Source organism: Gracilinanus agilis, chromosome 2, assembly GCF_016433145.1.
Source record: "Gracilinanus agilis isolate LMUSP501 chromosome 2, AgileGrace, whole genome shotgun sequence".
NCBI lineage: Eukaryota > Metazoa > Chordata > Mammalia > Didelphimorphia > Didelphidae > Gracilinanus > Gracilinanus agilis.
Genome location: NC_058131.1, coordinates 501,232,327 through 501,257,745, shown reverse-complemented (window position 1 = coordinate 501,257,745; position 25,419 = coordinate 501,232,327). Strand labels below are relative to the sequence as shown.

Here is a 25,419-nt window from a genome sequence, read left to right as displayed (position 1 = left end):
ATTCATTTATATATATATATATATATATATATATATATATATATATAATTATTTTATATATATAATATATAATATGTATATAGTATGTTTATTTCATTACATATAATAAATATATATATAATATACAATGCATTTATATATAAATATAGGCAATATTTTATATATTATAAATGCATTATGCAAATATATAATTTATAAAATATGTGATATGTTTTTATATATTATATGAGTATATTAAAGAACAGGAAACCGTCCTCGGGAGATAAAATGATTTACCTAGCATCATATAGCTGCTGGCCTCAAAAAGTAGGACCAGAATTTGGCTCTTTCACACACACACACAAAAGATGATTTTACTGTGTTAGATAGCCTGAACGCTATCACAGAGTGTACTCATTAATTATTGGCTTTGTTTTAGGCAGATAAAATGGTCTCTTCCATATTGGTTTTGGAGGACTGTGTGAAGAAAAGAGAAGAATCTGTGCCCTGAGCATGGTCCTCAGGAAAAAAGTTAGCAGGTCAATCATTCCAGGTCTAATATTCCATTTGGGAGAGATAGGTTGAGGAAATTTGCCCAGAAGGAATTGAGGGCAAGAAAGTTAGTTGTTGGGAGCAACCCCCTGAGGGGTTTGGAAGCAGAGGCCAAGTTGCTGCTTGATCCTAATCCATAATCCCCTTAAAGTCTTTGAAGAGGAAAGAGTGTGCTGGAGGTAGATCTCTATAATATTAAATAGGACCATTTTAGTCATTGAGATGCCCAAATGCTCACAGTCAGGTTTGTATGTTTCCACTGTGGGCCATGTTGGTTTTTAAGGGGCGTGGGGTGGATGATACCTGTTATTGACCAAGGCCTAAAAACCATAATTTAAAAACTAGGAAATGCTTGTTTCCAACTATTGTTGTTCTCTGAGTGTGTCAGACAAACATAATGAGCACTTAGTTTTTGTTTCTTGACTGAGGTTTACCCAAAGATGAAAATTCTCTCTTCAGTAAATTCCAATCACGAATTGAAAATCGGAATCTCTGACTCTCATTTTATATACATATTTTTTGACCTGGACAACTCTACTTTTGATTCAGTTTATCATTCTGACCTGTCTGACTGAATCTACCTCTCAGAACCACCAGCATTTTATTAATGTAATCCTTTGAACTTGATTAATGAACCCTTTACACTTGATTTCCTGCATCACTTACAAAATGTTATACCATAGTTTTTTGTTTTTTGTTTTTCTTTTTCAGTCCCTCCAGGAGTAATACAAAATGGAGCCCGCGTTCTGAGTCGAGGTATGTTCCCTGGAGTTAGACCACTGCCAATCCACCCCATCGGAATGGCGGCTGCTGTGAGGTAAGTGGTAGTGATGAAACATCTAGGGTAAGTCAACAACACAGACTTGAAGGCAGCTCTGATTTTTCCACAGTGGAAATCCAGTTGCATAGGAGAACAACCAGCCAAATGGGTTGAACAAATCTAGCGGTGTTTTCCTAAGGGGTTAAAATAATTCTCAGTGTTTAGAATGAAAATACTTTTTGTGTGGAGAAAGTTCATCCAGCACATTTTCAAGCAATCAGATCCTTGGATTTCTAATCTTTTCAAATGAAGAAACTAAAATATGGAGAGGTTAAACAAGTTACACATGATTACTCTGAGAATATTTAGAAGCAAGGATAGAGGAGAAATGTAGGAAGTTCTCCTCTCCTCTCCTCTCCACTAAACATTGTTCTATTTTAGAATCTATAATGGTCAGTTAAATACTTTATTCCAGCATTTTCCTACCCCTGTACTCCTTCCAATCTAGTGAGCTGTATTTATTTTAATAGAATTTCTTTTGACTTGTTGGGAAAAGCCCTCCTTGAAACCATGAAGGGGAAGTCTGCTTTTGTGCTCATCCTCCTATTTAAGATAGGTTTTGGTGACTGTTAAGGCCTTCTGAAACCCACTGTTCTACCCAGTTTTGCCATGATGTAAATAATTACAGAAAGAAAGCTTGGCATAGTAATTAGAGAGTTCTGTGAGCCAGGAAGACCTGAGTGCAAATCTCACCTCTGAAATGTAGTAGCCGTATGACCCTAAACAAGGTACTTAACATCTCAGGGTTCTAAGAAACATTTAAGACTCTTTATGTTGCAGAAAAGGTGCCAGCCTGTGTTTGTAAAGGAAGTATGATTACCTAAGAGCTCCCCATCCCAATTAAATCACAAAACCTATTCCTATAAATAACATGACTTTTGAGGGAAGAGAAGAGAAAAGAGTAGAATGTGAAAATCTTAAGAGAGTAAGAGAAAGAGCAGAGAAGAAAGATTGGAAAGAAGCCTGTGTTATATCTACTATTCATATGCTGGATTGCTTTGAAAATAAACATGGCTCAGAGAGGCCCTTCTCTTCCAGTTCTCTATTAATAGGTCATATTTACCCTTAGATTAATGATCTTAACCCTACTCCATAAAGTAGGGTTACTGATGTTCATGCCTCAGGTTGTGAATGGCCTTTGATTTCTTGTTCTTTTACTAGAAAACTTTTTTTTCAGGCCCCTTCATTTTCTCTGTTTCCTTCCCTGGGCTATTTTAATAACATCTATCCATTTTCATTAACAGATCTTAAACATAGATTTCTGCTACAATATTGATCATTCTTAAATTTGAGGCCATTCTTACAATGAAGGAGATTGAAAAGGGAGATGAAGGAAATTCAGAGACAAGGGATTGCCTTCTTCAAAATGTAGAGAAGAAGGTGACCTTCAGCAGGAGCTGAATTAAACCCTGCTGCTTTTAATTGTTACCTTCACATCCTGTCTCCTTGCAAATTTTAATAATCAGTGTCTGTAGTCCCCCTTGCTTTGGAGTAGTGAGAATATTCCGGTTGGGAGGTGGCAGAGTTTGAAAGTGTTGACAGAAACTGTTAAAAAGAACCTCATGGTTAAAAAATGCCAGGAAATCTAAAGAGAAACCAAAGAAATAGAATGATTTCCAGTTTGATTTGCTCATGGCTTGACCATTCTAAAATCAGGAAAGATTTAACCTTGGCTGGGTGGCAGAACTTATGAATTTGGAGCTAAATTGTCCAAAGTAAGCATGTATTCCGGATTTCAGGACCCCAAACAAATCTGCCACAGCTAGTAGGAGAGTTTTTAATGGCTGAAATTGTGCCTCCAAAAAAGGTGCATTGGAAAGTAGCCTTACCACTTTCACACCAACTGTAATTGAGCGCCCATCATTTCACTTTATTTTTCTTTTCTTTCCTTTTTTTTTTTAAATGGCAGTGTGTCAAATGAATCTCAAGGTCAGCTGAAACTAAGAAAAATTAAATTTCGGGGAGGGGAGAGGTGGGCATAAAGAAGAGGAAGGAAAAAGGAGATGGAGTCAATAAGTGGTCAGAATTGTACTGGGACCTCAGAGAAAACCACCTGGAAGGGACCAAGGGCTCTTGTGGTTGTAAACAATTTGTTCAGCAAATGGGGTTGGGGGTGGGGAGTCAGGAGGGCTCACTAAGGACCCATTTCCTACTCTTATTTCTCATGATGGAATGTGTCTATGTGTAAATGGCTTTATTCTTAAGTGAAAACATTTTCTTTGTGGAAGGGCTTTTCTCCCTCCCCTTAATGTCCTGGGCCATGTTTGTTTACCTTAACTCCAAAATTGCTATTGCTATAGATGAAGTGTTTTTTTTATTAGCCGATCATTACCCAGCTTGTGTTTGTTGGATTCTTCTGCATATAATTATGATGTAAAACCTCCTTGTTAAGAGTATCTGTCAATAGTGTAATTGACTTCACTCTGTTGACTTTTTACACAATAACTCCAGATATTGGCCAATCATTATCCACGTGAAACCTGCCTATTTTTAATTTGCCTGGGAGTGTATTCCCCATAATCCATTATGCTCAAAAATAACAATCCCTGACAACCTTCAGCCTTAAGTTATCTGTCTGAATCCTCTGCAGCTTTCTCAATCGAGTGGGTTGTAGCAATTACGTTGAGGAGGGCAGAGACCACTACAAAATAGGAGAGGAAATGTTTCTGACATTTTGAGGGATGAAGAGGTCCTAAATATGTTTAAATCATCATCGGAGAATTCTGTGTTGGAGAGCTTCACTAATACCTCCAGGTCAGGACCGGCCAACTTCCAGCCCCATTGCCCAAGCTATTTTGGACCCAAGAGACTATGGAGTTGGGTCGCTTGAAGACCGGAGGTGGAATAGGGTCGGTTGGGGGCCGCTCCCTGGTGGGGTGGCGAGTGATCGCGAGTTGGGTCTTCCATTTGGAAAAGGCAAAAGTTCTCAACTTGGGGTCTTTGGGGGATATTTGGTGGGTGGGGAGGGAGGGTCCTACAAACATGAAAGGAAAACTTTTTATCTTTATTCTCACTAATTTCTAGTTGAAATTAAGCCTTTTCAAATTATTTCAGTTAATACTCTGAGAGAGGATACACTGGTTTCATCAGACTGTCACGCAAAAGGTTAAGAACCTTTAGTGTAAGAGTTGCTTACGGGTTGCTTTTACTCCCCATTTACAAGCTTGGCCTACGTCTAGTACTTAAATTTTAGCAAATTTCAGGAGAATGAAGGCTTAAGTTGGATCCCATTGTCCCACATTGGGTTGCTACCTTGAATCCAGGTGGGAAACACTTTATATCTCTTTAGGCTCTAATGTAGTTATGGCAGGAAGCTATTAATTTAGAACTGAGTGGCTTTAGACTGGACTAGTTATATATACAAACCACACTATATAATTATAATAAAAGGATTGTCTATAAGCGGTCACTTCTGAGGCTGCCTACAGTTTGAATATTTCCCTCATTGACTTCAAAGAAAACATCTTGGCTACATAAACTCCAAGGTCATAAGCCCAGAATCTCCTGCAATCAGTAAAATTAGTTTATAAAGTTATTTTCAAAAGAGGTAAATCTGAAAAACTGATCTATCCTGAGGTCTGTCACTTGTCAGTTTTCTTTGTTTCTCCCTGTTCCCTACCAAAGAAGGAATAACAAATCGGGTCAAACTTCCTTATCAGGCCGGGTCTGAGATGTATCCGTGGAAGGGTCCTGGGCCTTTTTTATATCCTGGACCTCTCTGGTGGGAGTTTGGTGAAGCCTAGCACCTTTTCCCTTCCTCAAAATTGTGTATTTAAATGCATAAACTATAATACATTGGATTACAAAGGAAACCAATTGTGTTTGAATACAGTTATCAAATTTTTTAAAAAGGAAACTACAAGTTTCTGGCCCCTAGACCCTTAACATGAATAACTTGAGGGAAAAGCCCAGAATAATAGAGATGTCTTCTTGTATTTTTAAGCTGAATTCTGACTTCAAGAAGGCAATTGGTAACACTCAAAACATAATTGGATTTTTCAGAGGGGTGGAACAAGAAATAAAATATATAGAAAAAGCAGTGGAAGGACATTAGTTAGAGACAGTTTATTTTCAAAAATCAAAGTACAATTTCCTCATAATAGTGACATGAGAACTTATTTATGAATGTTAGCTGCTTGGATAGGTGGTAAAGCAGATGGAACATTGGACTTGGAGTCAAGAAGGTCCCCTAGTTCAAACTTCAGGTGCTAGGCTGTGTCACCTTGGTCCAGTTATCTGCTTCAGTTTCCTTATCTGTAAAATGGGGATAACAGCACCTACCCTACAGGTGTGATATAAGGACCAAATGAGGACTTATGTGCAGACCTTTGCAAATCTTAAAATGCTATATGAATGTTAGCCATTATTGTTAATCATTATCATCTAAGAAATACTTTCTGTAAGTCAGGGGTAGAGGAAAAATGTATGAGGATAGGTTCCTAGCTGTACCCACTGCTTCCACCAAGCATAATGTTAGCAGCATTCATTACATTTTGTGTTTTTGATTACTCTGAATTCTAAGCCATTACCAACACTTTTCATATGTAAAATATGACAGACATCATAATGGTGCGCCTCGTTTTCCAAATGTATGCCCATGGCTAGCCCCTTATGTAATCCCTCTGTGGTCTCTGGTTTGGTTTGGTTTTGTTTTTACCTTGTTTTGTTTTTAACTTTAGCCAAAATATTCCCTCTTAAGATAACTGGTAGAGAACAAAAATATTAATTACTCTTTTATCTATGATTCTTTGATCCTTTTTAAATTTTTTTTAAAGGAATTGTTGTAGAGATAGGGGTGGGGAGTGAGTCACCACCCCATAAAAGAACATTAGATTTGGCCCATTTCAAAAGCACCATGACAACCAAACACCCCATCACCACCACTCTCCAACCCCCACCCCCCAAGGCTTTTCAAAGTCCCTTAGAGGCATCTTCTGTCTTAACCATGAAGGATGCTTGTCTAGAGTCTTATTGTCTTCTCGAATATGTGATTTGCCACCTATAGTTTATTCCTGTGCATTCAGAGAACTGCTGAATTCCCGACCTAGAAGGGGCCTTTAAGAATACTTTAAAATGACCTCTTCCTCTTCTAGATATATAGATGCTATGAGACTCAGCTAAGGTTGTACGATGCTGGGTTATATGAAGTTTCTCAGAAGGACTATAGGACCAACCAGTTGAAAAAGAACCTAATTCCCCCTAACCCTTTAAAGAATTCTAAAACTGCTTTAAAAAATTTTTTTTAAGCCCAATAGACTAATTTTGTTTTTAAAAAAATTACCTGTTATAATATTTTACTATTTTCTCTTCCTCAGTTTTAACCTCTTCAGGATTCTTTTTCCTCAAAATGTTATATTTGGGGACTGCCTTTCCATTAAGATCTTGCTTTTGTGGGGAGAGGTTAAATTATTAATGCCTTAAATTTTTTTTTAAATTCCTTTGTTAAAAAAATCAGTCATTTCCAGATCTATCCTGAATAGGGTACTGCTTTTTAAAGAGAAAGAGTAGAGCAAAGCCATTCTTTGGGGATTAAGTGACCTTTTTGTCAGAGTTTTCCTGAGCCACTCATCTCTCCCAAATCTTTCTAGTTCTAATTGACAGAGACTTGCTCTTTCAGAGACTAGCCTGCCTTCAGACTATTGCTTCAATAATCCTTTGAATTGGGTCCATTTTTCTAGTCTTGCTAAAGGATTGGGCTCTCCAAGTAAATCCTTTCAGTAAGTGACTTTGCTCTAAACAATAACAGGAAGGAGCAGAGATAGTAACTCCAGTGCACTCACTGTATGGAAGGAATAATAACTCACCTGCTTTCTCGCACTGTGTGGATTACAAGTCAACAACAAGTCACAAGCATTAATAAGCATGTATTAAGTACCAGACACGGCGCTAAGCGCCAGGGAGATACAAAGACCCATTGATCAAGGAGCTCGCAATCTAATGAGGAAAACAACATGCAGACAATGGTGGACAAACAAGATACAGACACTATTGGGACAGTTGGGTGGCTCATTGGATAGAGAGAGAGCCAGGCTTGGCGATGAGAGGTCCTGGGTTCAAATCTGGCCTCTGATGCTGAGCCAGGCCCTTCGCTCCAGTTGCCTACCCCTTATTGCTCGTCTGCCTTGGAATCAATACTTAGTTAGCATTGATTCTAAAAGGGAAGGAAAAGGGTTTAAAAAATAAAATAAAATAATTCTGTATGCATCTTCTAAAAATTGTCTTTCCTCACATCCATCATCAGCCCAATATAAATGTCACATAGGATTTAGAGATTTACTATCCATAAACAGTTGTTATAAATTAATAATGCTAATAATTAACTATTGGAGAAACTTAATTTATTCATTTAGCATTCAACATATAATGATGTATATTTTGTATTTACTTTCTCACGTCCATTTTGTCATTCCCCCTTTCCCCATTAGATTGTAGGCTTCTTTTGAAGAGGAAGAGGAAGAAGAGGAGGAGGTCATTTTAAATTATTCTTAAAGGCCCCTTCTAGGTTGGGAATTCAGCAGTTCTCTGAGTGCACAGGAATAAACTATAGGTGGCAAATCACATATTCAAGAAGACAATAAGACTCCAGACAAGCATCCTTCATGGTTAAGACAGAAAATATTTATTTATTTTTAGTTTATTTTTAAGGCATTTTTCCATGTTTCCATGATTCATTTTCTTTCTCTCCCCTCTTTCCTCCCTCTCCCAGAGCTGACAAGCAATTCCACTGGGTCGTACAAATGTTATCACTCGATACCTATTTTCCACATTATTCGTTTTTGCTATAGAGCGAGCTTTTAAAGCCAAAACCCCAAATCATATACCCATATAGAGAAGTGATAAGTCATGTGTTTTTCTTTTGCGTTTCTAGATTATAGGCTTCTTGAGGACAGAACCTATTTATTTTTGTCTTATTGTCAGCTTCCTCCTAGCAGAATTTCTGGTATATGTGGTCAGTACCGAATAAATCCTCGTTAAAAAGAATTTTGATGTGTGCTGACAAGAGGATGAAAAGTACAAGGCACAGTCCCTTCCCTGGAACCTATAAAAAGTCTAAAAGGGAAGGGATATATACATATCCGTGTGTGTGTGTGTGTGTGTGTGTTTACACACACAAAAAAAATTATATATGTCCTCCCCAATCTGAAGCCTTTGGAAACATGGTCTGAACGACTGGGGTTTCTTCTTTGCTAAGTATTTTCCATTCTACCTGACAAGAGAATTAATACCAGGTTCATTTTGAAGATTAGTAGCATATGGCTTTGTTGAACCATATTGCTTAAACTATTAGAGGCTTAGTAAAATCAAGGGACTTTAATTCATGCTAATGTATGATAATTTTGAGCATCTTTACATGTAAATTTAGCGAAAGCACAAAAAAGTGCCGCCATTTAAAATGCATCCCTTGTTTCCCTTTAATGAATGATTTTGAGGCGATAGTTATAAATTCAGCTTACAACTAGTTTGGGATGGCTGATTTCTCCTTTTGAGCATTTGGTATCCTGTAATGACAACCCCTGCAGTGGTGAGCCATCTCCAAGTAAATGCAGCTGGCTTGCACAATCATGAATGACTTTGCACTGAGTTATTAATAATTGAAGGAGCTTGTCTCTTCCTGCTGCGTTCCATATGTAATTTATGGCATCTAAGCCCATGCTAAAATCTAGAGAAAAGTCGGTGCTGTTGCATCGGAGAAGCGGACGTCTATATCGTACTCCCCTTCCCTGAAGTCCTCTCGTGGCCAGCACGTTTTGGAAGCCTGGAATCTCGTCCTCAGAGACGGTGAGGTCCTCCTTGGGTGCGAGGAGCCTTTCGCCTTCCCCGACCTCTGAAATCCAAACCTGACCTTGACGGCGGAGGCCAGCCGCTTCGCCACGTCTTCCTGCTCTCGGTTTCTCCATCTATAAAATTAGATTGTATTATTAAAATCTCTTATAAAAATAAAAGTCATATTATTAAAAATGAGAGAAAATTAGACCCAGGAGATGATTTCCTTGGTCTCTTTTAGCAACAACATTCTCCATTACTGTTCTGTGCTTTTTCCATTTAAAACAGACAGAAAACCAGAAACCATTTTAATATATTCATAAGCAAAGTTGGTACACATTCCAGACTGCTCAGTCACCCAAGTGAGGGTCTGGTCTCACTACTCTGCATTTGTAGACCCTTGGAGGCTATTTGCTTGAACATCTACCCCAAAATGAGAATGAAAATTCAGTGGGGCATTGATGAAGCTTTTGAAAAGGTGAGAATAGAGGGCGGCTGGGTAGCTCAGTGGATTGAGAGTCAGGCCTAGAGATGGGAGGTCCTAGGTTCAAATCTGGCCTCAGACATTCCCCAGCTGTGTGATCCTGGGCAAGTCACTTAACCCCCATTTCCCACCCTTACCACTCTTCCACCTAAGAGCCAATACACAGAAGTTATGGGTTTAAAAAAAAAAATCATAGGGGCAGCTGGGTGGTTCAGTGGATTGAGAATCAGGCCTAGAAATGGTATGTTTTAGGTTCAAATCTGGCCTCAGACACTTCCCAGCTGTGTGACCCTGGGCAAGTCTCTCTCTTTTTTTTTTTTTTTTTTTTAAACCCTTAACTTCTGTGTATTAGTTCCTTGATGGAAGATTAGTAAGGGTAGGCAATGGGGGTCAAGTGACTTGCCCAGGGTCACACAGCTGGGAAGTGTCTGAGGCCAGATTTGAACCTAGGACCTCCCATCTCTAGGCCTGACTCTCACTCCACTGAGCTACCCAGCTGCCCCTGGGCAAGTCTCTTAACCCCCATTGCCTAACCCTTATACTATATATATTAACCAATACACAGTATTGACTCCAAGACAGAAGGTAAGGGTTGTTTTGTTTGTTTGTTTAAAAAAAAAAAAAAAAAAAAGGCAAGAATACCATGGTTTACTCCACTCCAAGAAATGAGATTGTTTTTGTACTGTTTTTATTGGACTTTTTTCTGTTCCTTTCTTAGTATTAAGGAACAAAGACCAATCAATCAACAAATTATTTATCTGTTAAGTACCTACCTAATATGGATGAAGCACAATGCTAGGTATTAGAAAATGTATTATGTAAACCTGGAAATATATATGTATATATATGCATGGAACATATATGTGTGTGTGTATATGTATATATGTATGTGTGTGTATATATATATTTTTTAAGTATATCTGAGGTACACAAATCAACATTTTAAAAATGCTGAGTACTAGGCGTACAAGTATGAAAAATGAAACAAAAACCTTCCAATTTGGGGCAGCGAGGTGACTCAGAAGATAGAGAGGCAGGCCTGGAGATGGGATATTCTGGTTTAAAATGTGGTCTCAGCCTAGCTGCATGACCCTAGGCAAGTCACTTAAACCCCACTTTCCTAGTCCTTATTGCACTTCTGCCTTGGAACTAATATTTGTATTGACTTTTAAGACAGAAGGTAAAGGTTTAAACATACACACACAACAAAAACCTCCCATTTTCATTCACCTTTTTTTTTTTTTAAACCCTTAACTTCTGTGTATTGACTCCTTGGTGGAAGAGTGGTAAGGGTGGGCAATGGGGGTCAAGTGACTTGCCCAGGATCACACAGCTGGGAAGTGTCTGAGGCCGTCATTCACCTTTGATTAAAAAAATACCTAAAACCCATCTATAGTCGTTTCATATTGCCAGAGCTTGTTGGCTTTCCACAACTGACTTCACACCGCACGTATCAAATCTTGGCTACCCTGATATATAGCCAGGAACCGTGAAGAAACGCCACCCACCCACCCACCCATCCCCTCCAAAAAAAAGGAGGGAGGGGACTCTAAGGAGCCAAAATAGTTCTCGCTACGCCTGTGCTCTCAAACCCATGTATTTGACTCATTACGGGGAGCCCTCCAGGTCCTCACAAAGAATGAACCTGTTTCCTCATTGCACCCGGTTCGGACAGGCCCGACGATCAGGCTTCTCAGGCCACGGAGCATGAGACGTGGGAGCTGCCGAAGAAGCCCTGAGAGAGAACAGCAAGAAGGGACCTCCGGCGCCTGGCAGGGCAGGGACAGAAAAGCTGTGGTGCAAGAGAGAGGCAAGAGCTTAAGAGAAAGACATTCGTGGATCCCTCGAGGCACAGGCAAAGGCTTCATCCATAAAGAGCAGGAATTCCTGAGGTGGCCGCTATCCTAGTTCTAGGGGCAGGATCCCACCTTCAAGGTCACTGGCATTCATGATTCACCTTGAGGGGGCAGCTAGGAGGCTCCCAGGATGAGAGCCAGGCCTGGAGGTGGGAGGTTCAAACCTGACCTCAGACATTTCCCAGCTGGGTGGCCCCGGTGAGCCACCTAAACCCCTATTGCAAAGCCCTTATGGATCTTCTGCCTTAAAACCAATATTTAATGTTAATTCTAAGACAGAAGGTAAAGATTTAAATAATAACAATTTATAATATATGATAGTACATAATAAATAATGATTTTTATAATAAATAACAATAATTAGGGATGAAGAAACTCCCTTTAATTCTGTGAGCCACCGTGCTCAAATGGACAGGCTTGCAGAATGGGCCTGGGCCACCAAGAGGCTTCAATGACTTGTCCAGGCTCAGAGAAGGGCTTGTAGCAGGATCTGAACCCAGGGCTTCCGAGCTCAGAGGCCAGCACCCTGACCACTGCCTCAATCTCTCTTGCTAGGAAAACATACAGCAATTATTGATGCTTGTCATGATGTCCAGGAGATCCAGATTTGTTTGTGGTAGTCCAGTGGATTTTTCATTGGCAGAATTTTATTTTATTTTGTTTTTTATTTTATTATTATTATTATTTTAAACCTTTACCTTCTGTCTTAGAATCAATAGTATGTATTGATTCTAAGGCAGAAGAATGGTAAGGGCTAGGCAATAGGAGTTAAGTGACTTGCCCAGCTAAGAAGTGTCTGAGACAGGATCTGAAAGAGTTTTTTATTTTCTTTTTTAAATTTTTTTAATTTATTTTCTTTAAAACCCTTACCTTCCAACTTAAAATCACTACTATGTATTAGTTCTAAGGCAGAAGAGCAGTAATGGCTAATCAGTGGGGGTTAAGTGACTTGCCCAAGGTCACATAGCGCTAAGAAGTGTCTGGGTCAGATTTGAACCTAGGTCCTCCCATCTCTAGGCCTGACTTTCCATCCACAGAGCCACCCAGTTGCCCCCTATTGGTGGAACTTTAGCTCAAGCTTATGTGTGTAACTAAAGGAAGAGGGAAAGAGGCTCCTTAAGGGAAAGAGTATTTGGTTCGGAATTAGATGGCCAATCTGAGTTCTGGTTGAACATAGATGTTTTTATGAGCTCTTTGAGGACAAAGACCATCTTTTGGTTCTTTCTCTATCTCCAGTGTTGAGCACAGTAGGCACTTGTTATTCAGCCCTTTTTAGTCTTGTCCTTCTCTTTGTGATCCTATTTGGGGTTTTCTAGGCAGATATACAGGAGAGGTTTGCCATTTCCTTCTCTAGCTTGTTTTACATTTTAAAGATGAGGAAACTGAGGCAAACGGGGTAAAGTGGCTTACCCAGAGTCACCCAGCTAGGATATCTTTAAAAAAAGAGACATTGAACCAGTTGTCCTCTGAGCTTCCTTCTGGTTCTAAATCCATGGTCCTATGAACCCCGGGCCACAGTTTCCTTATTTGTTCAACAATAACATTGTACTAGATGACTTCGAATGTCTGTCCCATGCCAAATCAGTGATCCTTTCTCTGATCATCTCTACCCCTCCTAGAGATGGGGAGGGGGCAGCCTACCTTTGGCATCAAAACACGGAGAATCAAGCCCACCGTCTCTGAGGCATGTAGACATCAGCATCGTGGTTCGTGGTGAAAAATCTAGAAATGAGTAAATTCAGATCAAAGATTTAGAGCTAAAAATGAATTTTAAGGTCCTCTAGGCTAGTGGCGTCCAACTCAGAATGGGGGGCCACTCCTCTGTCCATAAGGATCCCTACAGGATTTGAGTTTTAGTTTAAAATTCTGCATTTCATGGGTTTTTTGTTTTGTTTTTTTTTTAATTTCCTCATATATTACACAGTTACAATTTAATCTTGTTTGGCCGTACTCCCATACCATGTGTTTGACACCCCTCCTGTAGATTTGCATCTTCCTTTTACAGCTAAGAAAACTGAAGCCTTTCTAGATGTAGCTAGTAGCCAAGCCGGGATTAGAACCCAGATCCTTGAGCACCTGATTAACTACTCTTTCCTTCCACCACAGAGAAACTGCTGTTGCTCAGTAAAGTCAAAAAGATTTGTGACATAGTTTCTGTAATGACTCGAGACTCAGAATTAGGTGGGGTTTTTTAAAAACCCTTTTTGTCAACCAAACCTAAAAAGGGCAGCCCCAAAAGTACGCCCCCTACCTGCAGTGGAGAATCATTGAGGAAAGTCAAAGACTACATTCCCAAGATGCTGTTTAGAAAGAAGGGAAAAGAGCGCTCTGGTGTGATGCATCCCTGTAGGAGCTACAAAGGGCAAAAAGTAGATCAGTCGTCACTGGGAGTCATTGGACACCGAATCTGGAAGCAAAGGACCAGGATTCACGTCTTGGCCACGCTATTTATCACGATTTATGATTTGGACAAGTGATAGAGCCTTCGTGGGCCTCGATTTCCTCCTCTTTCAGACTGAAATGATTAAAATAGAGGAGGATGCTTTCTTAGGCCTCTCTCATCCAGGATTCATTGATCTGCCCTGAATCTCAGGAGCTTTTGAGGGTATCCACCTGCTCTGCCCCATAAATGCATGTTGGGTAGAAGAGTGGGCCAATCCAAGGGTTAAACTCAAAAGGAAAAAAAAAATCCATCATAATCCTAAATACAACTTCAGAGAAAAGAATGCCATAAGGACTATAAATGTACCTAATAAAATGAAACAAGAGTTTCAAAGTAGAATACTAGTGAAGAAAAAAATGCAAGAAGAGTTACTATTTAGAAGAGAAAGTGGTAAATTTACCCACCATTACTGAGTTCCCTAAAATTTCTAGTAGGCCAAATAGAAAAATGACTCCAAAAGATAAGGGGGGGAAATTTTTTTAAAGATTGAAATGTATATAGTTATCAAAAATGATGATGGAAAATTAATATGCCTAAACAAAAAATGTAATGCATTTTATTTTTTTTTATTTTTATTTTTTTTTTTTTTTAAACCCTTGTACTTCGGTGTATTGTCTCATAGGTGGAAGAGTGGTAAGGGTGGGCAATGGGGGTCAAGTGACTTGCCCAGGGTCACACAGCTGGGAAGTGTCTGAGGCCGGGTTTGAACCTAGGACCTCCTGTCTCTAGGCCTGACTCTCACTCCACTGAGCTACCCAGCTGCCCTGTAATGCATTTTAGAAAGACTTTTGTTCAAAAAGAACTAAATTTTTAAAAATGTTTCAGCACTTAAAGGATTAATCCTTAGCTATCCAGAAAATGTGACCACTATGCCATAATGATAATAACTTCTCTTTAAGTATTTCTGTTTACAACAACCCTGTGAAGAATATATTATCCATCTTTATTTTACACATAAGAAATTGGAGGCTCAATTTAATTTTTATAACTCTTCATGGAAGGAGACCCAGCAAATCCCATTCCAAATCAGTCATTCGATTTAGGAATTGCAGTAGCACCTACTGCCTGGGGTAGTTGTGAGGATCAAATCAGGTAATATTTGTAAAGCACTTTGTAAGCCTTAAATCACTATATTAATGCTAGCTATTAATGCTAGCTATTCCTGCTGCTGCTGCTTTTGTTGTTGCCCTAGTGTTCAGGACAGGCCACTACTACCATTATTATTATTCCCGAAGGTTATACAACTACTAAGTATTAAAAAATTCTCCTGATGGCCAGAGTCCAAGTCTTGTCTGTCTATCTGTCTCTCACACCTTTCCCTTATCTCTCTCTGTCTTATGTCTCTCCCCTGTCTTTCTCTGCCTCCCCCTTCTCTGTTTTTCTGTCTCTGTTTCTTCCCTCTCCATCTCTCTGTCCTTCCCTGTCTCTCCCCTGACTTTCTCTTGTCTTTCTCCCCCTTCTGTTTTTCTATCCATCCATCTATCTATCTATCCATCCATCTATCTATCTATCTATCTATCTATCTATCTATCTATCTATCTCTCCCTCTCCTTTCCTTTTCTCCCTCTCCACACAGACACATAAACTCATTCCTCAAGGATTCTGGATGGCTGAGATTTTGCTAATCTTAATTTTAGAATTTAGGATACCTTAAAACAAAATTTCTGGGGCAGCTGGGTAGCTCAGTGGAGTGAGAGTCAGGTCTAGAGACACGAGGTCCTAGGTTCAAACCCGGCCTCAGCCACTTCCCAGCTGTGTGACCCTGGGCAAGTCACTTGACCCCCATTGCCCACCCTTACCAATCTTCCACCTATGAGACAATACACCGAAGTACAAGGGTTTAAAAAAAAAATTTCCATCCTCAGACATTAAAATGACAAAAAGTTTTGCAATTTTGAGGGAGGAAAAAGTATTCAAACTCCATTTTAGAAACTTAGTTCCAAAGAAGAGCACATTTTCCTAGGGATGACTGAGTTAGTGAGATTACTATAATTTAAGATGGAAAATCCAAATGTTTCAGGATTCTTCTTTCTCAACACTCACAGCTCTTTGGGATCAGCATGAGTTTGGGAATAAAGTCCATTCTCTTGTCTAAGCCACTGAGGTTTTGTTGTCAGTACCACGTAGGGCTAGCGAATCAGGGTGGATCCTCTGCTGACCCAGAGCATACAGCACATGTCTGCTTTTTGCACACTTTTGCGTAGCTTGTTCCCTTTTATCCAGCATCCAAATATTCCCAAAGCTCAAGTCACTTTTCCCCACAGGACTATAGTGATAATTAATGTTCATCATGATGACCCTGAGGCAAGATCCTGATGTCCCTTCTGAATATTTGAAGATTAAATTATGTTTGTTAGGATTGTCCTATTAATTATATTCTTAATTTATTGGATGTTGGTGATGTGAGTGTAGTAATGCCTGCTTAGCCAAAAATATTCACTTAACCAGGATACCCAATTTCTCAGCCATTCTGACTAAAAGAACTTGATCTTATGATTATGCCACCGGGGCTAACTAATAGAAGTGTTCACTGATGAAAGATAATGATGGAACAATCCCTCTTTTTTTTTTTTTTTTTTAATCACCTTTCATGAAAAAAATGCCTACTTACTATCAGGATTCCCTCAAGAATCACTCATTGGGGGTCAGCTGGGTAGCTCAGTGGATTGAGAGCCAGGCCTAGAAATAGGAAGTCCTAGGTTCAAAGCTGATCTCAGATACTTCCCAGCTGTGTGACCCTGGGCAAGTCACTTGACTCCCATTGCCTACTCTTACCACTCGTCTGCCTTAGAGCCAATACACAGTATTGACTCCAAGATGGGAGGTAAGGGTCTTAAAAAAAAAAAAAATCACTCATTTGTGAGATCTAGGCTCAGACACAGGAGGTCCTGGGTTCAAATTTGGCCTCAGATACTTCCTAGCTGTGTGACCTTGGGCAAGTCACTAATACATAGTATTGATTCTAAGATGGAAGATAAGGTTTAAAAAAATTTTTTTTTTATCAAGAGCCTGCTGGGTTCTAGGCACTCTACTAGACTCTGGGCACGTAAAGGCAGGAAGTAATCCCTACATTTAATAAGCTTATAGCCTCTCTAGGGAAATGATCTATCTCCATATAAGTTTATATAAAACACGTAGTAAGTAGAGTAATTTGGGAGTTTAAATACTAATAGGTAGAGGGGGAGGGGCATTCAAGCATCATTAAAATTCTCTGGAGATTATAGAATGTTTCATAATTCATAATTATTAGTAAATTCATTCATAAATTCATTATTATTTATTAGTAAAAGTTAAAGGAAATCACACAGTCCACCAACCACCCCTCATTCATCTGAATTGGCCCCCTTGTCCCCATTTGCCAGCCCAAAACAGCAGCGGCAGCCCCCCAAACACCCACCAAGCGGCTCTCACTTCCTCGTAAAGTCACCGACGTCCCTCCTTCTGGTTGGTGAGGCTTGACCTTGGTCCAGGTCTCGGGCCTCCAGCATCTCCCCACAGTACACTTGGGCGCCCAGTCAAAGAGCGGGCCTGAGAGGACCCAAATGGGTTTTCAAGCAGAATATGGGCAGAGTTTATAGTACTTTCACCCCCAAGGAAGCCTCCCTGAGGACCAGACCCTTGAGCTGGGCTCTGAAGTAAGATAGGAGTCCTAAGAAGTGATAGTGAGGCGGGCGTGCAAATTCATTGGGGTGGGAAAAGGGAGGGAGAGTGTTAGCCGACTATTTAAGTGTAGCAAACAAATGTAAATTTAAACAAAAGAAAGAAACAATAATAAGGCTAGTGGGACTGGACCTTAAAGTCCAAAACACTGGGAAGGAGAACCAGCATTTATTAAGATCCTACTGTGTGTCAGACCCTTCAAAAATATTATCTCATTTGATCCTCAAAGCAACTCTGGGAGGGTTCATGGGAAATAATGTATGCCCATCCTGGAAGGCATTTGGAGCCAGATAGCAGGGATCTTTGAACACCAAAGAGAGAAGCTCGTATTTTATCCCCAAGGCAGTCAGGAGCAGCCGCTCTAACCACTGCACATCCTTCCCATCGGCAGACACCACAGTGCAGCCTCACTGTCGTCCCTATTCATCCATTCTCCTACCTCTCTGCCTTGACTTTCTCCCTGAGCCCAGGATGCCCTCACTCCTTGCCTCTGGCCCCCTCATTCCCTTGGAGGCCTAGCCCGGGGCTACCTTCTGCATCAATAGTGGTTTGCCATTTCCTTCTCCAGCTCATTTTTACTGAGACAAATAGGGCGAAGTGAATTGTCCAGGGTCATATGGCTAAGAAGTGTCTGAGACTGGACTTGAACTCATGTTCTCCTAATTCTAGGTGCCATACTCTATCTTTCGTGCACCACCTAACTGCCCCAGAACATCATAGTAATAGGTTGTTAGAACTCAGAAGGTATTTTACTAATCATCTGTATCAGAGGTCAACAAACTATTGCTACAAGTCCCGTTGAGCTCACCACTTGTTTTTATGCAGTTATGCACTAAGAATGGTTTCTCATCCCAGATCTATTAGAGACTGCTGCCCTGTTTTACAGAGGAGGAAGATGTTCCCTAGATCACTTCTGAACCTACTATCTAACTCCAAAGGAAAAAATGGGAGAGAAGTAGACTGGCCTTACAGAGGAGCATTACCAACTCATCTTTCTATTCCTAGCCTTATAATTTAGTCTAGACTTAAAATTTATATTTTTTTATATGTTACATCTAATTTATATACAATTTATATTTATAATGCTAGCAAAAAAAAAACACCATAACTTTTTCTGTGGATATGGGCTATTGGAAATGTGCCTTTGAACTACATTTCCCAAGAGCCCCCTGACTTCCTGTTGTTACACGCTGATGTAAACAGGCGGATAAATTGGGAGGAGGGTCTTCCGTGGCTACCATTTTCTTTCCTATGGCGACTTGCAGCTGAGAACGCAGGCTCTTTGAACAGGTAGATTAGACTTGGGCACATGGTTCTATTTTTTTACCTTTTTATTCCTTACTTCTAGTGATTATTAATAAATCTTAAAAAAAGAACATCATATATTTAAAGTTATATTATTATGTATTCATTTTTAATTTTTACAGATAAGAGTCCTGAGAAAATGATGTGCCTTCTCATTCACCTTCAAGTGCCCATCCATGTCAACATCAGACATTTATTCCTTTTCAGATTTTTCCATAGTTATTTCTGGTTCATGCTTTTTATTTCTGATAATGAATTTGCTTCCTCAGCTGTTGAGGAAGAATTGTTTTGACTCCTGAGTTGTCCGCACTGAATGAAAATATCACTAATAAACGTGGGTTATTGAGGCATCGATGTGAGGGACCATTTCTTACCACCTGCTCTACTTTCTCTGATAGGACTGGTTCTCTCAGGTGTAGTGGTGTTGAGTTACCAGGCTTAATCTTGAATGACTTGATCACAATTTGACATTTCTGTGGCAAAACAGTTTTTTTTTTTCTGTAGTCAAAAGCAAAAATGTTTGCTTTTTTTTTTCCTGCCTCTGTTTTGATGCCATACTTTTCTCTCTTCCTCAGGAATGGCATGACCAATTGCCGGATGCGGACAGAAAGCGAGCAGTCATGCGGCTCCCCAGTCGTCAGCGGTGACCCAAAGGAAGATCACAATTATAGTAGTGCCAAATCTTCCAACCCTAGGAGCACCTCCCCAACCAGTGACTCCATTTCTTCTTCCTCCGCCGATGACCATTACGAGTTTGCCACAAAGGGCAGCCACGAGGGCAGCGAGGGCAGCGAGATTAGCTTCCAGAGCCACGAGAGCCATAGCGAAACGGAAGAAGATGACAGGAAGCAGAACCGAAAGGAGACCAAGGATTCTTTAGCTGACAGTGGGTATGCGTCCCAGCACAAGAAACGGCAGCATTTATCCAAGGTGAGGAAAGTCCCTAGTGATACGCTGCCCCTTAAAAAGCGACGCACAGAGAAGCCCCCCGAGAGTGATGACGAAGAGATGAAGGAAGCAGCTGGCTCTCTCTTACACTTAGCAGGAATCCGATCCTGCTTGAACAACATCACCAATCGGACGGCAAAGGGGCAGAAAGAGCAAAAGGAAACCACAAAAAATTAAAACAAATCATTGATTTGTTTTGAACTTACTAAAAAAATTTTGTTTCAGCACGTCAGGAGAATTCTAATGATTTGTGGCAATATCAGCAATTTTTTTTTCTTTTGGTTTGGTTTAATTTTTTTTTTTTGGACCCTTAAAGATTTTTTTATTTTTAAAGGAGATTGAAGCCATAGAACTCATACTGACACTCAGCTGTTTTACAAAAGCTTTTCATTATCTGAAGACAAAACCGTAAAAGCCAAAATTTACATTGCTTTCTCCAGCTTGTCAGAAATACATGGTTGAATATGCCGTGACACCCGCATTAATGAATTGGAAGGAAGTACAATTTGGCACCAGTTATCCCTTGGCACCTAGAGGAGATGTGCACAAATCAATCATTGGTCAGGCCCAGCCCCTAGGATTAAGAAATTAAAATGATCACACAATTGGGTTAATGAGTTGAATGTGAATTAAGGAGATTTGGGGAAAGCAGGAAGCCCTTCCGTCTTGACAGAACCAGGAACCAGCCAGTGGCACTGTGGGTTCCAGTGGTGCCGTTGCAAATCTGGAATTGCCACGTGTCAGGCACAGTTGTTTCCTGCTTTTTACATACCCTGTGGCTTGGAAATGTAAAGACTGATGCCTTTTTAAGTGGTGGAAACTGAACTGTGTATGTGATGGGTTTCAGTGAATGATGAGAAGAAATAGGGCAAATTGTTAGAGATCTCGCTAATCATTGAATTCCGTCTTCTATAGTAAATTCAGAAGCCATAAACCTGAAGATTGGCACTGCGTACAAAAAAAATAATAACAATAATGCAGAGAACAAGCTATGTCTTCTTAACTGCCTGAGTGAAAAGCAATCAAGTCTAAGAAATTACAGTAGATATTAAGGAAGGAAATAATGATGCAGATTTTTTTCTGTGGATCAAAAATAGTTGATCTAATTTTTAAAAAATTTAAAAGCTACAAAACCTGCCATTAGTATTATGATGTGTTAAAAAAATTTTTTTTGTTTTCAAGGCATATTGGTGGACAAGAAAATAAAATCTACCAAAAAGAGCTCCTAAGCTGCCCTCAGAAATGGAGATTGCAGTTAATGTCAGTCAGGATTCATCTGTGCGAAAATCATTGATTTCCAGATTCACCCAGTATAGCCAGCAAGAATATATGATCCACAGTGCATGGATTCCTTTGAGGAAAACAAAACAAGAAATCACAAAAACAAAAAAAACAAAAAACAAAAAAAAAACTTTTTTTATTCAAAGATAACAAAGTTCTTGTAAGGTAAATAATGTATTTAGCATGAAGCATGAATTATTTTCATATAAATATAGAAAATAGAGAAAAGGCTATGCCTCTAATTTTTAAGCCTTTAGGCTTAGAATTTTTTTGTTTTTTGTTCTGGTTGGTTTTTTTTGGGTTTTTTTTTTTGTTTTGTTTTGTTTGTTTTGTTTTATTTTGGTTTTTTGAAGCAGGTGTTTAAGGTTTAACCTTCTTCAGGGACAAACACTGACTGTTGGGGAATTTACTCTGCAATATATAAATATATATATATATATAAATAAACTCCACGCTCTGGTAGGGCTTGGATGGTTGAACTATACTGCCTTGTCTGAACATTCAGCCCCCCCTTCTCCCACCCCACCCCCAGCCCCCCGACTTCTCTGTTTAAAAAAAGTGTGTCCTTTCTCTTTGTCTGTAAATGTCTAACATGACGCAATAATTTGAGGGCAAATTTAGTAGTGAGTGTGTATGATAGAATCAAGAGAATAATGGGAAGCTGAAACTGAGAAAATCATGATGATTTGGTTCTAGGATAGATGGCAGTGAATAATTATGCAAATTTGCCCCTAAGGAGGAAGAAGAAATTGCTAACAGGCCTTATCTGATGATGATGTGAGATACATGGTACTATGTTCAGGAGGGAGTGACAGTGGTGGAAATGCTACTCCCAGGACATTCTATAGTAACAATAGAATTTAACAGGAGGTGAGAGGAAGCCTCTGGTCTCCATTTCCTCAGCACTCCAGAATCTTGTCCTAAAATCATCTGAATTAGGAGGATACAGTATATAACAGGACAACCTAGTTAAAAGCAGAAACCTCTCTTATTTTTCCATTTATTTAAAAAAATGCAAATAGGCCCCTAAGATCTTGGGTATTTTTTTCCTCCTTTTCAAAAACCTCAAAGAGCTAACAGATCTGATTTTTTTTTTTTTTCTGAATTGAAATGAAAACAAACCAATTACCACCTGATATAGAAGGGAATCAGTGGGTCATTTTGATTAAGAAATGGAAGGCTCATGCAAAGGGTTCAAACCCATCTGCTGGTATTTGATAAGGGGACAGAAGGCTTTTCGGTCAAAGTGAGAAGACCAATTGACCCACACCCCAAAGTTGTTTCCCTCTGATTCAGTGAAGAGGGGAATTCCTTTTTTTTTTCTTTCTCAATATACCACAAGTAGAACCTTTTAATTGGGCCTGAATTCACCTTTTGCCAATTTAGCAGCATTACCCAGGCAAGATTCTGTCACTGAAGCACGAGTCCTTTTTTGTCTGGGTAAAAGGAGACAGAAACGGAGGCGATCTGGTCTCTCGTTCTCACCTAAGATCCCTTGCACCACGAAGGAGATCATCCAAAGGTAGAATGAATCTGAGTTCTCTTTCCCCCCACCTCAGCCTCTTCTCTCCCTCTAAATCACAAGTGTTGTGTTCTTTACTCTTGAACCACTCTTTTGCTTAAATACCTCAATCAGCAACTTTCCAAGTGTCATTTTCCCTAAGACTCCCTTTTGGGGGCAACTTTATAGCAGGGGCTCTTTCTCCTCCTCTTTTATCATTTCAAAGGTTACGCATGGTGCATAACCAAAATGGCGAGTCAGTCCAGAATCCTGGGATCCGAGTTGGAAGGCGCCACCGAGGCTGAGCGTCTCCTCTGGAACAAACGCGAAACTAGGTGGTTCAGCTTTTCCAGGAAGACCACTGCTATGGTGGAACCTACTATCTCTTGAAGAAGCCCTTTCAACAGTAGCTGTAATTATTAGGAAGATTTTCCTTCCAACAAGCCGAAATGTGTGTCTCTCTTACTTCCCTTTGCCTCCTCATTCTGCCCTCGGAGGCCAAGTTTAATCTCTTCTCCACCTTGTCTCCCTTTGGTTCTCTTTTCCCCCCCTTCTTCCATCCCAATGATCCCCATCTGGCATGATCTTCAAAGCCCTTCACTTTCCTGGTCACCCTCCTCTGGATAACCCTCCATTATATTCATGTTCTTAAAATGTGGCACCCCAAACTGAGCACAATACTCCAGATGGGGTCTGAGCAGGGCAAAATGCACTGGGATTTTCCCTTCCCTTTTTCTGGAAACTATGCCTGTCTAAATGTAGCACATGATCATATTAGATTTTTTTATTTTTTAGCTACAGTATTCCTTTGTTCACTCATGAAACTTAAGAATCTCCCTGAACCCCTAAGTGTTAGGGTTTTTTTTCCCCCCCAATTAACTGCTGTTTGGCCACACCTGACCTGGGACATTAAATTTTGAAGCCATCCCAAAACTTTATTTATATTCTCCCTTAATAAATTTCATCTTGGGGGCAGAAATTGAGATCGCCGCCTGATTAAGGGGGGCATTGTGAGCCAAGTGTAGAGATGGGAGTTTATGGGTTCAAATCTGGCCTCACATACTTCCTAGCTGTGTGACCCTGAGCTAGTCACTTGACCCCCATTGCCTACCCTTACCAGTCTTCTGCCTTTGAATACATAGTGTTGATTTTAAGATGGAAGAGAAGTGTTTAAAAAGTAATAATTACCACTTCTCTGCCTTAGAACCAATCGTATTGATACAGTATTTTGATTCTAAGATGGAAGGTAAGGGTCTTTTTGTTTTGTTTTTTAATTAATAAATTTTATCTCATTAATTTCTGGATCCATGTCCCTTACCTTTTGGGATCTCCTAGGCTCCTGATTCTGCCATCCAGTGTGCTGGCAAGTCCTCTTGAGCTTTGTATGATCTCCAAATGGGTCAATATTATGTATATAATAAGCCTTTTATCCAAGTCATTTATGGTTAATGCTCTATTGGGCATCTTCCAAATTTAGCATCCAACCATGAATGACTTCTTTAAGTGTAACCTGTTTCAGATGTCCCTGACTCAAGTAGGATTGAGACCCATCTTTTCTGCATTACTAGCCTGAAAGACACTGTCCCAAACTTCCTTTAACCCTTAGGTAATCTCTCCCCATCAACCTGCACTTTTAACATAAATAAAGAGTCACTTGCCTAGGCCAAAAGATAAACCATGGTATACTCTATGCAGATCACTGTAAAGTTCACCTTGCTCCCCATGCTTTCTCATTCTTGCCAGTAGCTCTAGTTGGGGTAACCCACCCCCCCCCAACCCCCCCGAAAAGCAATTACATTTCACATTTTTAAAGAAATTATTAAGCAGTGAACCTGGGTGGGAGGAGGAGGGAGTGCTCTTTGGATGTACCTAGTTGAAGGACAAGATGGTTTGAGGCTTTTGAACCCAAAGGGACAGGAGACCCCCAGTGCATTTAAACATTTAAGCAAAGCTCTGTGAAAAAATATTTTAAATAAACTTAATATGCTTTAGGCCTAAAATTCCCTTCCAAACTTTTGATCATTCAGCTTCCAATACCTATTTATTTATTAGTTTGCCCTAATAAACTTCCTTACCATTAAGAAGTATTTTTCATTCTGTTTTTGTCATTGGTTTTTTGGATCATGGTGGTTCCAATGGTTCAGTTCTATTTCAACAACATCGAAAGCTACCTTAAGTGGCCTAGAACACATTTTATACTCTCTAACCTAGAATCACATATTATTGGCTCTGATATATTTAAGAGAATATCTTCAATTTTTTTTAATTAAATGATGTACCTTTTAGGCATTTTTTTATCCCCTTGTCATTTAATCTTTCCTTAAAACTCAAAAAGGGGTATTCCATTATTGATTCTCTTCCCTGTCCACAGTGTTCTAAAACCTCTCACTCCCCTCCACAACAGATATTTTAAGTTTCCAGGAATTCTTTGGTGCAATGACACCAGACTTCCAAGTAGGAAGTTGCCAAATCTTTGTTGCAGTTGTGACTCTTCCCCCCATTATCCCCCCCAAAAAACCCCTAGCTAAGCAAGCTATGAGCAATTTTTGACCTGACCCAATCTTGGCAATTGTTTAAAGCCACTGGAAAGGCTAACTAAACATGAACAAGATCTGTAACAGGTCTGGCCTGAGAATCCTTTACCTTTTCTAACTCAAATTCAGGTTTTTGGAGCTAGCATAGTTGTTCCTGTTGAAAGCCAGATATGCCTTGAGTGAGATTCAGGAAACACTGAGCTACAAATCCCTGGACCTTCTGGAAAGAAAATCCTTTTTGATTGGCTTCTCGCGCCCCCCCCCCCCCCCAAAAAAAAGTCCTGCTCTACAC

At 39.8% G+C, this 25,419-nt stretch overlaps 1 protein-coding gene across 1 annotated transcript in view; it reads left to right on the top strand.

The window, feature by feature from the left end:
• Positions 1 to 21,333, top strand: part of FOXN3 (forkhead box N3) — a 313,833-nt gene extending 292,500 nt beyond the window's left edge. Inside the window, exons 6-7 of the mRNA XM_044664996.1 lie at positions 1,243 to 1,348; positions 19,439 to 21,333. Of these exons, the coding sequence (XP_044520931.1) occupies positions 1,243 to 1,348; positions 19,439 to 19,988 (656 nt within the window). The 3' untranslated portion in view covers positions 19,989 to 21,333. The remainder of the gene's footprint in view (positions 1 to 1,242; positions 1,349 to 19,438) is intronic.
• Positions 21,334 to 25,419: the final 4,086 nt, after the last annotated feature.